The sequence below is a fragment of the Ursus americanus genome, chromosome 1 (genome assembly GCF_024610735.1).
Source record: "Ursus americanus isolate L20-20 chromosome 1, mUrsAme1.1.p, whole genome shotgun sequence".
Taxonomy (NCBI): Eukaryota; Metazoa; Chordata; class Mammalia; order Carnivora; family Ursidae; genus Ursus; species Ursus americanus.
In genome coordinates, this window is record NC_142127.1 from 85,488,290 (window position 1) to 85,506,597 (window position 18,308).

General features: G+C 35.0%; 1 protein-coding gene across 1 annotated transcript in view; it reads left to right on the top strand.

The window, feature by feature from the left end:
• Positions 1-18,308, top strand: part of SPAG16 (sperm associated antigen 16) — a 920,765-nt gene that overhangs the window by 559,076 nt on the left and 343,381 nt on the right. The window contains exon 13 of the mRNA XM_045806664.2: positions 1,583-1,709. Within this exon, the coding sequence (XP_045662620.2) occupies positions 1,583-1,709 (127 nt within the window). The remainder of the gene's footprint in view (positions 1-1,582; positions 1,710-18,308) is intronic.

The following is an 18,308-nucleotide window of genomic DNA, read 5'->3' on the forward strand; positions in this document are numbered from 1 at the left end:
GGGCACAGTGCTGACCGGTTTTTCAGGGCTTTTGTTCTCTGGCGGCTTTCTGTGACTCTTCGGAGAGTCAGAGCAGCGGTGGCCGTATCATAGCCTCTGTCTCAGAACAGAGAGATCGCAGTCCGCTCTCCACTAAGTTCTCCTGGCCACTCTAACTCTGTTTCTGTCAGTGCTGCTAAAAACCCCGCAGCATCCCGGGTTGTGCTACACACAGCCCCTCTCCAGCCCTCGCTTCCAAGGCTGGCATGTCTCCACCCTTTGTGCTTCTAACACTGCCAGCTGCCCCCAGTTCCCACGTGTGCTCCCAAGCTCCCCTTTTCAGTGTGGTTCGCGCGCTCCAGAGCTCCAGTTTTCAGTCAGGTCATGCGCGCATTCCCGAGCTCCCAGTTTCAGTCTGGTTAGAGTGCGTGCTCTGGAGCGTCAGTTTTCGGTCTGGCCACGCATGCGCTCCGAGCTCCCGATTTCAGACTGGTTCGAGTGTGCGCTCCCGAGTTCCCAGTTTTCAGTCTTGTCGCGCATGTGCTCTGGAACTCCTGGTTTCAGTCTGGTTTCCCAGTGGCTACCGGTCCGCCAGGCCTGGCGGCTCCCCAGTGCAGGTGGCTACTGCTTCCCGGCACCCGAGCATGGCGGCTCCCTCCCCCTTACGTTTATCTTCCAATATCTGTGCATGGATTCACGGCTCCCTGCTTCGTACCTCAATTCCCAGCACCAGAGATGTTCATTTGTAGAGATCCAGATGTATCTTCCTACGTCTCAGGCTGATTTTGTGAGTGTTCGGGATGGTCTGGTAGCTATCCAACTCGATTCAGGGGACCAGCTGAAAAAGGATCCCCTACTCCACCATCTTTTTCTCCAAGCGCAAAGAGGGAATCTTAAACAGGCACCACGCTCAGTGTGGAGCCTGATGCAGGGCTCATCTCACAACCTGAGATCATAACCTGAACCAAAATCAAGAGTCATACACTTAATCAAGTGAGCTACCCAAGTGCCCCAATAATGTACTACTTTAATAAAATAAATATATACTTCTTATTTTCCTGTAAAACCTCTGTCTGTCTCTCCATAAAGCTGTGGAGAACAATTACTGTTCTGGAATAATTTCCTAATAATTAAAGATGATTATTTCAATATAATAGGCTTTGGAGTATAAAACTTTAAAGAGACGTTTTATACTTATATTTTGGAATCATTAGAAAATCGGTAAATTTTCTACAAATGAAATTGCATTTCATTGTTTTCTTTTCTTAGCATATTCCTTTATTAGATGGGGACAATTTTTATGTAGTCATTTCATGAGAAGGAGTAAATGACACAGTATTAAGATGGCTTTACCAAGTGACTTTATAAATTGAAGGTAACTTAAATTTAGTCAGTTTTATGCTACTAATTCTATAAAGTGCTTAGGATATAAGGTGACTATAGAATTTTCCTTTAAAATGTGGTTATTGTACATTTTTGTCATTTATAAAACTACCTTATGTCTCAGATACTTAAATTATCTTCATTAGCATTGCATTTACAGCATAAGAAACATTTAGGGGCTAACTCCTAAAATGTGAATTCTTTATTTCTCTCTGTACAGTGAAAGATGCAGATGCACTTTGTATGGACATACGGATTCTGTGAACAGCATCGAGTTTTTTCCTTGCTCCAACACTCTTCTCACTGGTTCGGCAGATAAGTCCCTGTCCATATGGGATGCAAGAACAGTAAGCAAATTATTAGCCCTTTTTCTAGGTTTTGATAAGTCTAATCACTCTTGGTCATTCTTTAGGTACTAGGTATAACTTATAAAAGTAATTGTGCAAGAATGGTAGTAAGTTCCTATTTACAAGATCTTGCTTTTGTACCTTCTATCTACCCTACCTCCTTAAAGTAAGGCTTATAAAAATAATGCAACTACTTCATTAAATATTAATTCAACAATTACTTATTGAGATAGAAACTCTGCTGGTGCAGGAAATATGAAAGGGGAACACATATCGCTTCTCCTTAAGGATCCTGTAGCAAAGAGAAACAAGACACTATCTTAATGCAGTGAGGTATGTTTCTAAATGGAAGAACATATAAGGTACAGGAGGAATGCAAAGAGAACTATTATGTGCCCGAAAAATTATAGATGGCTTCCAAGAGGAGTCTGTGCTTGAGCTGAGATATGGGTGATAAGTAGGATATACCAGGTAGTCTTGAGAAGGGTGGATTCCAGGAATGGGTAGTACATGTACAAAGAATAGAAATGTGAGGCTGCAATAGCATGTTCTAGGAATAATGATACATATGAATAGAGCTTAAGGAAGAAGAAAGAAATGGCAGGCAAGAGTATACAGATAGACAAGATCATGAAGTATCTGACTCAGGTTTTATAATGTTTCAGAGGGAAACTGTTAGAATGTGAAGGAGGCAAGGTAGCATAATCAAATTTACCTTTTAGAGAGACTAATATAATATGGTAGTTGAGTAAGGGAGTCCATTTTATTGAGAAAGCTGGTGCAACAGGCTATGTGTGGATGGGAATTTGAACTGGGAGACTGTAACAAAAAATGGGGGAGAATGGGTTAAAGACAGGGGGTTTAACTCTCAGAATTTGTGTTTTTTAAAAATATTTTATTTATTTGAGAGAGAAAGAGAACACAAACTGGGGGGGAGGGGTAGAGGGAAAAGGAGAAGCAGACTCCCCACTGAGCAGGGAGCAGGACACAGGGCTCAAACCCAGGACCCTGAGATCATGACCTGAGCCAGAGGCAGACACTTAACTGACTGAGCCATCCAGGTTCCCCAACTCTCAGAATTTGAAGAGTGATTGGAGGTAGAGATTATGGGAGGAGAAAGTATATAAGGTGACCAGCTGTGTCAGTTTGTCCAAGACTGAGGAATCTCCTGGGTCATGGGATTTTCAGTGCTAAAACTGCACAGTCCTAGCTCACTGTTGCTTCAACAGGGAAATAGATGTAAAGAAATGATGGGTATTAAAGAGGGCACATGTTGTGATAAGCACTGGGTGTTATACGCAACTAATGAATCATTGAACACTACATCGAAAACTAATGATGTACTATATGTTGGCTAACTGAACATAACAAAAAAAATGTTTTTCAATGGAGACAGAAGGTGGAAACTGCATTTTTAAACACTTTGGATGTGAAGATGAAGAGGAAAAAAGGCTATAACTCTAGGGTCAAAATAAAAATAAAGGGTCCTCCTTTGTTCAGATAGTAAACAGGCTTATTTGCATAGGGAAAGAGCAGGGGAAGAGAAAGGAATTGAAGATGGAGGTGATATAACACAGAGACTTATTGAGCGCAGATTTTAGTAAATTGAGAAATGCCAATATATGCAAAACAAGGTGTCCATATCCTTTCTTAGCAACATTTGATGAGGATAATGAAGAAAACAAGGATTCCAGGAGACTATATAAAAAAAGAAGAAATATCCATAGTTTCTGATTCCTGAATCACTAAAGAAATACAACTTATAATTTTTCCCATTTATCTTCCCATAAAAGACACATGACTGACATCAATAAAGGAATATGTTGATGAACATACAAATGGTGGGAATAGCAATACAATTCAATATGGGAGGCCCCATTTAGTCTTCTGAGACAAATTAATTTGGGATGAATAGAGAACAAGAAGTCCTCAGGGTCACATATTACAGAAAAAGGCTACAAATGTCTTAGACACCAACTTCACATGTTGCAGAAATTTAGACTTCTGATGAAGCAGAAGTCAAAAGGCACTGGGGGAAAAGAGTGTCAGACATGACTTAATAAAATCAGAGTGATTTGTTGTTGAGTACATAGGTCCTGCAGCATCCTCCTTGCTTTAAAGTAGCTTAGACCCTGATGCAGCAGAGTTCACTCCTGATAATGGAGCATCAATGGAAAAGCAAGATTTTCAAATGCATTTAGCCTAAATACTTAGATGTGAAGTGCATATAAAAGCAACTGGTAAAGGAAAACCCACAGAGAAAACATTAACTTAGCAGTGACCTAAATTTTATGTTCATATTCTCTTGATTTCAGGGATCCCCCCCTCTGAAAGTGCTATAACTGAATGTTCTCAGAAAACATGTCTCTTATTTATTTTCTCTCATATGAAAAACTGAAGCACTAATGCTTGAAAGTAAAACTGTTCTTTTAAGAGAAGTTGCCTCTGTGTAACTGCCTTAAATGCAGAGTTGTGTACTGATGGTAACCTTCCTACCTGGTGTTGCAAGCTCTTTTTGTATTGTTCTTATTCCCCATGGTATCTATGAGAGCAGAAAAAAGAAATTCAGCACAGAACAGGGCATTTAGTATACATTAGCATAGCACTGGATTAAATGTATGTGCACAGAAACGTTGTGAATCCCAAAAGTATCTCTTTAGCTCTTATAGGTATGAATAAATATATAAAGTTGTTTTAATGCATGCTAGCATTAAATTAATTAATACTAGGGGGCTCCTGGGTGGCTCAGTCGTTTAAGCATCTGACTCTTGATTTTGGCTCAGGTCATGATCTCAGGATCCTGAGATTGAGCCCCACTTCGGGCTCTGCGCTCAGCGGGAAGTCCACTGCAGATTCTCTTTCCTTCTCGCTCTGCCCCTACCCCTGTTCTGTGTGCTCATGTACTCTCTCTCTCTCAAATAAATAAATAAATAAATAAATAAATAAATAAATAAATCTTCAATCAATCAATCAATCAATAAATGTAAGTTAATATTAGGAAAAAGGCTCTAAAATATTTTGGTGTAAATGAAATGTTGTTCATAAATAATAGTAAATGCATCCTTGATTAGAAATAAAATTCATAAAATGAGTTTATTTTCTGAAAACATTTTCAAAGCTGATGGTAAAAAATATTTATTTAAATTGATATTATTTAAAATATAGAATTAGCATGTAAGACAAAGGGAAATTCACTTATTTTATTAATAATTAGACAATGCAAGTTATGAACTAAAATATTAACATAAAATTCTACAAATAACATATGACAACAACTTTAGAATTAAACAAAATTGTTTTACTAAAGTTGCATTAGACAGTTCTGGTGGTTTTGTTTCATATCCACCTCCTTTATTTAAAACACAAAATAAAGAAAACTTCAAAAAAACTAGATTAAAAAAATATATTATAGCTTTCTAAAGTACACGTTATATGTTGTGAATATCATATGAAATTATTCGCTGTCTGAACCATCCCAATGGTTCATGAAGGAGTTAAAAAGGAAATTTATATTTGTAGTTGAATATTAAGAGCTACTGAAAGAGAAAACCAGAGTAGCTATAGTTTCTTCTGTGTGAGAGTAAACACTACACGTTATCGATATGGATGGCATTCTTTGGACTTTTAACATGAACTGCATCTGTAGTAGGCCAGTGTACTTCTTTATAACTATTAGATTGTGTTAATTCCTTGATAAATGATAAGCTGTCTGGTTACACTGAAAGTTTGAACCTAAAAGGAGATGAATGACTTCCATCTCTTCTTAGTAAAGCAAGGACAACCCATTTTGTCGGCTCAGTGTGATCAATTACTATTGAGACATCCTCTAAAATAATTTTTGATGAAACATGAAAATGATCAGTGGATTATATTCCTATAAATTAATTTTAAACCTCTTTCTCCCATTTCCAAACATATACTAGTCTTAAATCATTAACCTAATCTAATAGCTTATTGTCAAATATAATGAATGCAGAGACCTCTAAGTCAGTCTCTAAGTCAACTGGACAGATCAGCTCTGAATTTTGTGGGAGACGAGGAGAGGGATATAAATCTCCATAATTACCAAATGGAGGCTATTAAAATAGCTTGCAGTTTAAAAACTCATGAACTTTCTCTGTTTTATAGAATTACATGGAGAGAGTAAATTTTTCCCTCAAAGTTATGAAACAGTGGAATTATTTTATTAAAATTGAAAAATAAGATTGTAACTTTGCCAGAAAATGATGTATAATATAGGACATTTAATGAATACTTACAATGCCCTCTCAAAAAGTGACATGAAAAAAATCCCAAAATACATCAGTGATTTGGAAGCCCATTTAAAATAAATGCAATGAGATTATTAGTCATTCACAAGTCCAGTGAAAATATTAAGATTTTTTATTTTGTTCACTGTATAGTAAAACATAGAATGGGATGAGTAATACATCTCTGAGTTGTTCAGAACTGGGCTGGCAACAGTCAGAGTTGCTGACATTTGTCTCTTGTGAAGAATTTGACACAGAGAGTTCACGGCTGGGACTGCCTTTGGTGGCTGTGCCTTGCCCCCTAGACTAACTGCAGGCTCTTATCCAGCATACAATGTTGTCTTGACTTAGCTTTAGCCAAAATATCCAGTAACTGAACACTGTGAATTCCTGTAAAGTGGAGAAACTAAGAATTCACCAAAAATGTTATACTGTTAGGTCCTGTCTGGTGCCTCGCCCAGTGTTGACTCCATAGTTCAACCTGCATTCTGCATACCCTCCTTGGTTTCCCCAGATGGGATCTGGTGAACTCTCAGAGGAGCCTGGCATTATTCAGAAGCTAGAATGTGGAAATAAATGCAAAGCTTGCATCTCTCTCTCTTGGTTTTAGTCCTCAGGCACATTCAATTTAGCAATCTTTATTGAAGATCTTTGTGCCAGACAACATCCTGGGTTAGGACTGTTGACTTTGACAGAGTCCCTGCCATCAGTGAATACATGGTCTTATTAATTACTGTGCAGTGGTAATAGACAAGTTATTTTAAAATAGTTTAATAATTGCTATATAAAACTATAGCTTTAGCTTTTTGTGCCAAAGCTCACTATTCCAAGAGGTGATTTTATGACTAACACTGATTGGATACCTCCAATGTGCCATCACCTATACCATCTATGTAATGCTTACTGGAATTACCATTATTGTCTATATTAAAAATTGAAAAAACAAAGGCTTAGAAGAGCAGGACTTGTTGCCCAAGATCAGCCAACTGGCCAGTGGCAGAATCAGGAAGTAGGCTGACTCTCCAACCTCAATTCTGTATTGTTATTTTGTGGCCTCTAATTTTTGTTGGTTCTCACTGAAAATTAGAATAGTGTTAAAATGACATTTCAGTGAGACAAGATGATTTAATATACCTATATTTGCCAAAATATTAGCTTACCACAGTAATTCAGTAATTCACAAGTCAGATCTATTGCTTGGATTTAGCAACCATCAGAGCTGCAAATGACGCCTCACAGACACAAAACTCTAAGGGAAAAAATGCATTATGGTCTGTAGCTATCAATTTGGATACTGGATTTTCAAATTCATACACCAATTATGCAAACGCATTTTTGTTAAAATTTTGCTAGGTATTTTTCTCATCCTGAGGTTGATTGATTGGTCTTGTAAACTAGTCAGAAGTTGTCAAATACAAGCAATGTGGTACCAGCCAATATGTTTGAGAAAATAAATATACTTAATTGTGCTTCTATAGAATCCTGGATTTATATCCTAAATTATCTTGAGGTTATATCAGACAGTATGGCACAGTAGTAGCACACAGACATTCTGACTGGATTCAAACCCAAATTCTGCTGCTTATTAACAGTGTGGCTTTGGCCATAATTGTCTAAAATATTTGTGCCTCAATTTCCTCATTTGTGAAATGTGGAGGGTAGTAGCACCTATCACATTAAGTTGTGATGGGGATTAAATGAGGTATCATGGAAAGTACTTTGAAGATTGACCGATATAAGAACTTAATATATTTCAGAGATTCTTCTAATAGCTGATATATCATATTATACTCATATTTGTCTGTCATGTAACTATGAGCTTCTCTGCTTTTGCAATTGTTGGCATAGTAGGTGCTCAACAGATGTTGGAAGGAAGGGAGGTAAGGGGGAAGAACCATTAATCAAATGTTTTTCTTTTTATGCCAAAACATTTTACCTGAAAAATCAACTGTTTTCTAAAAATTAAAAATAAGTATTTTAATACACAATAAAACAATCACATATTAAACAAGTTAATATAGTGTAATAAGATTTCAAAAGATTGTGATTTAACTCATAAAATGCTGTATTTCTTTATATATCATATACAGCACATAAAATCTTTGCATATATATCACAAATATGTCATTCATTTTCTCTTCCCTTTTTTGATTACTAAAAATAGCATTTCAGTGGCCAGCAGTGGAAATACTAGACTTTTGTTTGTGAGTGCCAGGCTTTGAAAAAAATGTCATATTTCAATGGAAACAATGATCAATCGCTATGTGTTTCTAACTGAAGCATACAGATAGTTTTATGCAATTATTTAAGTTCTGTAAGAGTTAGAAGTAATTCCTTCATTCTTCATATAGTTCATTTAAATTTAATCCAATAAAGATGTAAAGTTGTGGTGTAAGTGGGCATAACAATAAGTAAGATCTCTAATCATTGTTTAGACAAATTTAAATATTTTCAATAACACTTCACTCTTATCATAGCTAAGGCACCCCTTTGTATGTCTTTTATATTGAATTGTCTGGAATGGATTGCATTCTAGGATTGGAGGGACCAGTACCATGGAAAAATACCAGATATTAAAAACTTATCCTTCCAATAAAAATAACATGAGCTAAATCTCAAAAACTTTTCCCTGTATGCCTACTCAATTTTTATTTCATTGCTGAATGGGTAATTTGTATCAATTTAAAAGTATATTATTAGTAAAGATATTATCATCTAGAAAGGTATGAAATTTAGATATAGACAATTCATTTCCTCTTGTGTTCCTTGGTAATAGCTGTAATAAAAATAACTAGTGTTTATTCTGTCAGATAGTTCAGACACATGATTTAAACATTACAAACAATATTGCATGTTAGAGAATATGTTCACTATGTTATAGATGAAGACAATGAAGATCAGAGGTGTTAAATAAGTTTTTCAAAGGTCCACAGCTAAGTGGTGGTCTTAAGATTGCAACCCTGGGGGCACCTGAGTGGTGCAACTGGTTAAGGGTCAGACTCTTGGTTCTGGCTCTGGTCATGATTTCAGTGTTGTGAGACAGAGCCCTGTGTTGGGCTCCACAATCGGCACAGTCTGCTTGAGATTCTCTCTCCCTCTCCCTCTGCCCGTGCTCTCTACCTCTTCCTCTCTCTCTCTCAAACAAATAAACCTTTTTAAAAAATTAAAGATTGCAACCCTGTTCTTTCTGAAATGAAAGGCCATGTCCCTTTACTGTTACTTGTTATCTCTATGTTTAATGACATTATAAAACCTGATTATTGGAAGGCATTTGTAAATATCTGTCCATGACACTGAGTTTGGTAGTGTCCCAAATAAAATGAAAACCCTCTAAATCTAATTTAGCTTCAAGGTGATGAAGTCACCTTGCCTCCTTTATCATAATATATGTTCTTAGGGAAAAGTAAAGGTAAATGTATGGTAAAACATAATTATTTAGTTATCCTTGTGTATGTCCTTGTATATCCTTGTAAAAATCATATAATACATTCCAAAGTTAAACAGGGATTTTTTTCATTCCTCTTTTGAATAACATAAATGACTGTTTCTTACTTTTATTCAGATTGCCAGTGAAATTATATTGAAGTTAAAGCCAAAGGAGAAGCATGGATATCATCTTTTTTAAATGTTATAGAACCTAGATGTGGTCTTTTGGAAAAAAATAAATTTTGGGACCTATTTGAATTGAATAAGATGTGGGGTTATCCTGTAAGAATATTGAGGGCACCTTAATCATAGAGTGTGTTTGACCAAAAGGAAATCCCAGTGCATTGCCTCTACCCTTTCTGCCTTGAGTACACTGTAGAGAAAATATAGAAATCTAAGTCAGATAGAATGGAGTTTGAATCCAGATTCTGTCACATTCTAGTTGTACATAGTAAGGCATGATGTTTAACACCTGTAAAGTTCAGAATTTTCCTTTTAAATAGAAATAATAATTAAATCACACTGTTAGCACTGGGAATATGTATTTCGAAATCAAAAATGAAGTCATTTTTCCCTTGATTGGTAGCTGCGAATGCTACTGGCAAGTTTTCTCATGATTTGTAGTTCTGTCTCTTTAGTTGATGAGTTAAATGGTGCTTAATGAAATTGAACAAGTCCATTGCAGATTGCTTTACCCAGTGTTTTGTCTGTTGCTGTCACTTTCAAGAACTCAGTGACTGTAATTCATTGCATCAATTTGTATTTCCACCATCCCTATGGTGTTTATTTGACCTGTCTTGCTTGTAGTCCCTTAATTTCAGTTTAACATATAGAAATTACTTAGGAATAAGCTTGTCTCTTGTTATTTATTCTTTTATACAGTCAACCCATTAAAGCTTCAATAACGATGACTTGGCTGTACTTCAAGATAGTCTTAACTTTTAATTCATTGTAGCACTACATGTTAATTATCATTTTTAGGTACCATTGATGAAACTAGAAATTAAATGCAGCATTTTTTGGCAAGTGTTTCTGGCATCCTACTGTGGTTGTGATCAGTGTAGGGTAAAACTACACCTCTTGTTATGTAGATCTACAGCACCAGAAAATTAACAGTTAATTAAAATGCATTTCTAATGGATAATCATGAACATCCATATAATCATTTTTTTTTGACCATTGATTATACTCAAGCCTTTTATCCAATGAAGAAAATACTGGAAAAGAAGACATCCTACCTTGTGTGCCCCCCTCTTTCTTCATCACATACACAGATTACCTGGATTCTTAGTACACTGCTATAAATTCAGATACTTCAGTTTGTGGCATTTATGTGTTCTATACTTAAAAGCAAAACGTTTTAAATTTAGTCGTACAATAAAATTAAAATATAAGGTTCTGTAAAATATATAATAAAATGGGCATTTGTTGTTTATTTGACTGCCTAGCAGCCAAGAAATAGTCTCGTCTGGGGAAAAACTAGCAATATATGAAATTTGTCATGAGGCAGGTCTGAAAAGATCTATTTTGTTTGTTTGTGTTTGTTGTTCATTTTTGTTAGTTTGTTTTTGTGGTTTCTGGGAAGTTAGCAAATGTGTGTGCCCATCTAGAACTTTGCATTTGGAGGGAATAATGCTGAGACAGAGGACCAAGTAGGAAATTCTTTGTGGTTGAAGTATTGTTGAGAGTCCATACTTAGAGGAAGCGTCTTCGCCAGATGTTCTCAGGAATTTGACAGTGTTTACTGTTATTTAGTTTCCTTTAGTTCTTTTATTTTTTTTAAACTAATTTTTTTTGGGGGGGGGAGAAGGGGGTAGTAGTTAGCAAAATAAATTTCTGTTGCTTATGTACATGAATCCTAAAGGATACACACATCAAAACCCAAATAATACCAAATGGTTAGAGATGACTTATTAGATACTGAATGAATGTAATAAAAAAGCATAAATCAACAATGAAAAAAAAAAACCCATGAACCATAGTACTTATGAAGGCCTATAAGCCAAAGAAAAACATTTAATACTTAAACATGTGTGTATGTTCCTCCTAAATTACTTATGGGTCAAAGAGTAACAGCATCTTAAAATTACAATAAGGAGTTCACTTTATGACAAAATTTGTGAGCAACAACCAAAAATATACTTAGGAGAAAGTCATAGTATTAAATTATTTTATTCCTGCTTAAGAAAGCCTAAAAATAAACAGTCACTTTACAATATTAGGAATAATACAATGAAATTAACTAAAATAGTTAAAAAATAATAAAGACTAAAAAATAATTTAATGGGGGAAGAAAAAAAAAGAATTTGTTGATCTAAAACCTGCTTCTTTGGAAAGTCATTAACAAACCGTACTAAAACTTTCCTTTTCCTAACTATTATTTATCATTTTACTATTTCAATAACATAGAAAAAATCCAGACAGAGAGATTAAATGATAATTATTTCCAATAACCTATTTAGAAAATACTGAAGAACCAAGAACCAACTCAGAGTTTTAGAACTAATTAAAATGTCATAAAGGTAGCCCAGCACAATTAAATAAAAAAGTCAGTAGGTGTCCTCTCTGCTGGCAAAACAAAAACAAAAGTTAAAAATGCAAATTCACCACATAAATTAAAAAAAATACTCTATAAACAAAAATTTGTGTAATATATAAGAATAAAACTGCATAATAATGAGAGGTAAATAAATGTTGACATACGTGTAAAGACATGCCAAGTTCTTTGATCAAAAGAGACAAACATACCACTTAAGTTCTTTATAAACTAATATGTAGGTTTAATGAAATTCTAAGGAAGATCCTGATAACATTTTTGCTTTGGGTGTTTTGGGAAATTGACAAAGTGATTCTAACCTTAGGTCTGGAAAAGCAATTGATAAAACTGAGAAAACAACAACAAAGATTGATAAGGAAAACTAGGCTACTAGGTATTAAACTAAAATTAACAATTACTATGAACTATAAAACTGAAGAAAGATTGACAACTCAATCAATGAAAGAGAACAGAGCTGTGAAACAGATCCTAGCTATGTAGTATACAACATAAATGCTTGATTCCAAAAGGGAAATCTCTTTGAGTATCGTTAGAGAATCAGCTTCATTCTCATTTTTTTCCTTTCAGCCTTTGCCCATTTTGGTCTGTTGTTGCTGATTCCCAAATCCCTATCTGTCTAAAAGCTGGTATTTTTGGACTTTGGATATCTGGTTAAAGTTCCATCTACTTCAAGGAGGGGTTATGACACTGTTCAATCAGTTCTTGCTTTAAAAAAAAAATTAAATTAAATTAAATTTATTTTTTATTATTATGTTCAATTAGCCAACATATAGTACATCATTAGTTTCTGATGTAGTGTTCAATGATTCATTAGTTGTGGATAACACCTAGTGCTCATCACCACACGTACCCTCCTTAATACCCATCACCTGGTTCTTGCTTTTTAATCTTTTTTCTTTATTATACAAGTAAAATATTGTTCAAGATAGAACATGTGGACTTTTTAAAAATACTAAAAACAACCCTAAAGATAACTGATAAAATTTTACTATTATAATCTTTCAGATTTTTAAATGCTTTAGATATTGTTTAAATTAAAATTCCTATAGTCATCATAGTAGCATTGTGCTATACCTAATAATGCATAAGTTAATTTGTCTTCACTCCGTAATAGATCTTGAATATCCTAAATATAAATACATATATATTCTCATTCTAATTATTGATGTATCGTGGATACATTTTAATTAATTAAATAGGTGCATCACTGTTTGCTTGGACAGTCTCTTTAGTAATAGATGTTTGGATTGTTTCTTAAGTATTTGGTACTGTGAATAAGACTTCAGAAAACATCCTCACAGGTGCCTTTTTTCACAGTCATCATCTCATTTCATTGATACATTTTTATAGGTGTTGTAATCTACATTATAAGAAAGCATTTAAATTGTATTGACAAGACTCTATAAAAAGTTGACCATAGCTACTTATGTATTCCCTCCAACACTCTATGAGTGTGCCTACTTTCCCATACTCTTGTCACTTTGATTTTAGCAACTAGATAGATAAAATTCTCTTGTCAGTGTTTTAATATATAATTGTTAAGACCATTGAAATGCTTTATGTATTTATTAAATATGTTTGATAGGCAGGTTACCATTGACATTTATTTCTAAATATTCTGGAATTGATGTTTAATTTATCTGACATAGAATTTTTTAAAAATTTAGTTTGGTTAACTGGTTTCTTTGTTTTAAATTCAAAGTAGTTCATCTTTTGGCTAAATTTCAGTTATTTAAATTTTTCTTTCTTTATCTTGGGAAATTAGTGCTTCTTCGAATTTATGATGATTCTCTTAATGGTACAATTAATGATTAAGTGTGTTCTTTTAGCTAACTAAGTATTATATATAGCATATGTAATTGTATATTGTATATAATTACATATTTTATATGCTATACATGTATGTATATTATATGTATATATTTATATATTATACATATATTAGTTGCATGTATCATGCATAATTAGTTGTAATATCACCCTCCAGTTTCCCTACTTTCCTCCCAGCTGTTTTCTGGGACTTGTAGCATCTGCCTGTGGTTGGATGCTGGTATGAGATCAAAGAAACTAGCACACGATTGTACTTCAGTTCTCAGATTACACTGAACCAGGCATGTCTTCCCCTTATTTTCTGCAGTTATTCTGTGGAGTTTACAGTACCTGACTGTAGAAAATGATGGTGAGTTTGTGAGGAATATGGCATAGAATGCCAAGGCAGAAGTCACATATTGTACGTCTTGTATTGGCTTATAGGATTTGAATCACATTATCAAATGCCTTAGTTTATAAAGACCATAGGATGAGGGGTCAGTGGGCAAATGGTGAGGAATGTAGGAAATATCTTCTTTGCCTTGTAGGTCACTCACTATTCCATGATGCAAAGCTACATCCTGATGTGCTAAAGTCTGAATAGGATTCCCAGCTTAGCAAATAGGCATTAGGTTGTCCATTAGTACTTTTTAATGTGTTTGCGTGCTTTAGTCTCTTTGTGCATCTTTGTGGGTACTACCTATATCTTGATATCCAATTATAATTTCATATTAAGTGCCTCAAACCAAGATTTTGATTTAATGTGAATTGATAAAATGTTAATATATATTAAAGAGTATTCTTCAATAAGAATTCTCTATATCTCTGATGCAGTGAAACTGAAATCGCTTTTTCTGGTATCCTGGATAATTTTATTATTTCTATATTATATGTGAAAAGGAATTTTGTTATTTAAAAAAAAATCATGTATGTAGGTATCGATAAACACCCACATCTCTGCTACTGAATGTAACATGCTCAATCAACACATAAGTATTAAATGCCTGTTGTGCAGCAAGCACTATTCTAAGTTCTATAGATGCAGTAATTAAAATATAAAAATAAAACAGACAAAAATCTCTGCTGTGGGGGAGATTTTTGGAGAAAGGCAGATAAAAAAATAAATGAGAAGGAAAACTAGTGTGTTAGATGATGATACATGTTGTAGAGGGGAAAAAAATCAGAGAAAGAAGGTAAATATTTGGCTGGTGGGGAAAAGAGTTATTGCAAAAGCAATTAAGATACAATTTGAACAAAGGCCTAAAGAAGATAGGGAGGAAGCCCTGTAGATACCTGGAGGAAGTAGTACTCCAGAGGAAAAAATGCAAGTCAAAAACCCTGGGGTGGGAGCATGTCCAGTGTGGCTTCGAGGAACAAGCAGGGAGTAACTTGGGTGGATGAGTAAGGGGAACAGCAATTTGAAAATATGAAATGAAGCCAGAGCAGTGTTGGTGGGCAGGGAGTGGGGGCAAGTTACATAATCTAGTAAGTCATTTTGATGACTTTAGTCTCTACTCAGGGTGAAATTGGAAGCTATTAGAGAGTTTTGAGCAAAAAAAATGATTTTACCTTTTATTAGTCTAAAGGTTATGGAGAGGGAAAAGCAGTGGTGGATGCGAAAACATCATGTGTGGCTATTGTACTCCACCTACACAACAGATGGCAGTAGCTTGTACGAGAATGATGGCAGGAACGAAGATGTAGTTAAAAAAAAAAAAACACATGCATATCTACATACATACACACAAAAAGGAAAAGAATGAGAAGAGAAAATGAACAGGAGCTTGGAAAATGTGGAAATACCCCACAAACAAGACTCACTCACACTTCACTATAGCCTTTCCCTCCTAATCCAAACCTTCAAAGAGGAAACAAATTAGTCACTCAGAAAGGAAAAATAAAAGAAAAACATAAAATTTATTAATAACACATTATTTTTATTTATTATTTTAGAATTATAAAATAATATAATTGCAAATAACCTTTGTCAATTTTTTATATTATTTTACATGTATTATGTAAAGAAGTGCTGGTTTCTTAATGCCACGGTTATGAATTTGAAGTCTGAAATCAATACTAAAAATGCAAAAATTTCTATCAATGACTTACACTTTGCAAGTGAATTTGATCTTACCAGTATTCACTGAACAGCTCTGTGTTCAGACATGATGTATTTATACTGGTTCAGCCACTAAAATAAAGCTAGGAGACTGTAGCAGATGCCATTGATGCCTTCCCCCATAACCTCGTGGTCACCTGTAGCCTTGCTGGACAGTTCCCAGGGCCATTATCAACTTCCTACCTCAAGGGTTCCGTCTTCATCTCTCTGAGGGTTCCTTCACTGAGGGTTTTTCTTAGATGCCACAGTTTACTAGGACAAATGAAAGTCAGTGGATAAATAGTTCAGCATACCTGTCCCCCAGTGGAGCAATTGTGAAGCACGTTTTATATGGTTCCTTACAGGGTCCTTAGTGGGACCTCAGGGTCCTAGTCCTAGCTGCTCACAGTGCACCTGTAACACACCCTTTACTGGTTTCTCCCTTCTTTGTTTCACTTTTCCCATCCCTTATGTGTGCTTTCTGAATTCACATCCCAAGTAAATAACCTTCAAAGTATTTGTCTCAGGATGTATTTAGCGGGAGACCCATACCAAGCCAAGTGGAAACCCTTGAATCACGTTGCTCTTGTCTGATGGACAAAGAAAAAGGTCCAGGAATATTCCACAGAAATTAAGCAAGGGTAATTAGTGGACTTTTTGGCTTTAATCTACCCCTCTTGGCCCATATGTGTCTCACTTTGTCCAGCATTATAAAGACAGAATCTTCAAGAGTTTTATGTTCCTCTCCTAAATACACTGTTAATGTTAGCATATATTTTACAAATGGTGAATCTGTTTCTACTTCCATAATTAATCATTTTTGTCAATAGTTACAAGTGAATGCAGCCTCGAAATGCAGAATGAATAATAGGGAGCTGAAAATTTATGGGCATATTGAGGAGATATAATGATCACTTGTATCAGTAACAGAGAAGCAGGAATACAGCTGCTTGGAGCCTGGGCCAGTTTAGAGAAAAAAAGGGAGACTTTGCCAGAGGACTACGTGTTTCTACTATCTAGAGCAAAGCTAGGGAGAATTTAAAGTGCCACAGTCATCTGGAAAGCACAACTAGATTCACAGTTTGACGAAGTCTAGGGATATCACATGTTGTAAGCCCTTGGTAAAAATCAAATCCTAAAGTTATAAGAAAATGAGGAATTTAGAAAAGACTAAAATCAAACCCTTGAATCTATATGAATTTTTTATGTTAATATATTTTGAAAGTATAACAAGGGTTTCTGATTTGGCAAAGTTGAGATATAAAGACAATGGATGAGCAAATATTCAATGGTCCTTTTCTTTCCTGCTTCTGCCGTAATCTAAGCCTCAGGAACAGAAATATCCATGACACAGGACACCTTTTTTCTTTTATATAAAGAGTCAGAAAGGTACTACTTATTTAGATATCAGAGAAAATATCAACAGGGAACAGATTTCTGTGCCACGAAGAGAGTTTCAGATAGATAAACATTTATGGAGTGTCAGTACTCTGGTGGGTGTGTAGGTATGGGCAAGGGGACCTGAGGCAATCATAATAAAATGCAATACTTTTCTTATGGAATTTACAGTTTAGTGGTTGAAAAAGATATGTGAACAAGTCATTTCAGAACAGTGTCAAAAGGGCCAGGGTCCTCAGTATAGCTATCTGCAGAGCAGTGACATGATCTGATTTATATTTTCAAAGGATTACACTGGCTATCCTGTTGAGAATAGACTGAAAGGGGGCAGAGAGACAATGATCCAGGCAAAAGACTTTGGTAGACTTGGAACAAGATGGTAGCAGGTAGCAAGTGATGAAAGGTGATGAAAGGTTTTATTTGTTCTTTCATTCATATATTCATTCATTCATTTAGACATAATTTCAGTCCTCCTGAGAAGTTAAAATAATAATACAATATACACTTCACTCAAGTTCCCCAAGTGTTAACATTGTACTGTATCTGCTTTAACCCTTTCCCTCTTTCTGAATATACACACATGTATATGTTTTTCCAAAACATTTGACAATTAGCAGTAGGCATAATATCCCTTAACCCACAAATAGTTCATTGTGTAATACCTAAAAACAAGGATATTCTTTTAAATAACCATAGGGAAATTATCCACATCAGTAAATTGGTATTGATGCAATATCTAATCTATAGACATTATTCAAATTTGTCCAACTGCACCAATGCTTATATAACAAAGAAAATTTAGGATCATGTGTTTTCATTCAGTTGTATTTTTAGTTCCTTTTCATCTGGAATAGTTTCTCATTCTTTCTTTATGTTCAATAGTATTTACATTTTGGAACAGTACAAGCCAGTTATTCATAGAGTGTCCCTCGGTTTGGGTTTGTCCGCTATTTCCTCTTGATTAGATTCAGCTTATGAAACTTGAACAGGAAGACCTCAGAAGTGACGATCTTTTCAGGGAATTCTATCAGGAGGCACATGGTGATCTCTGTCATTACTAG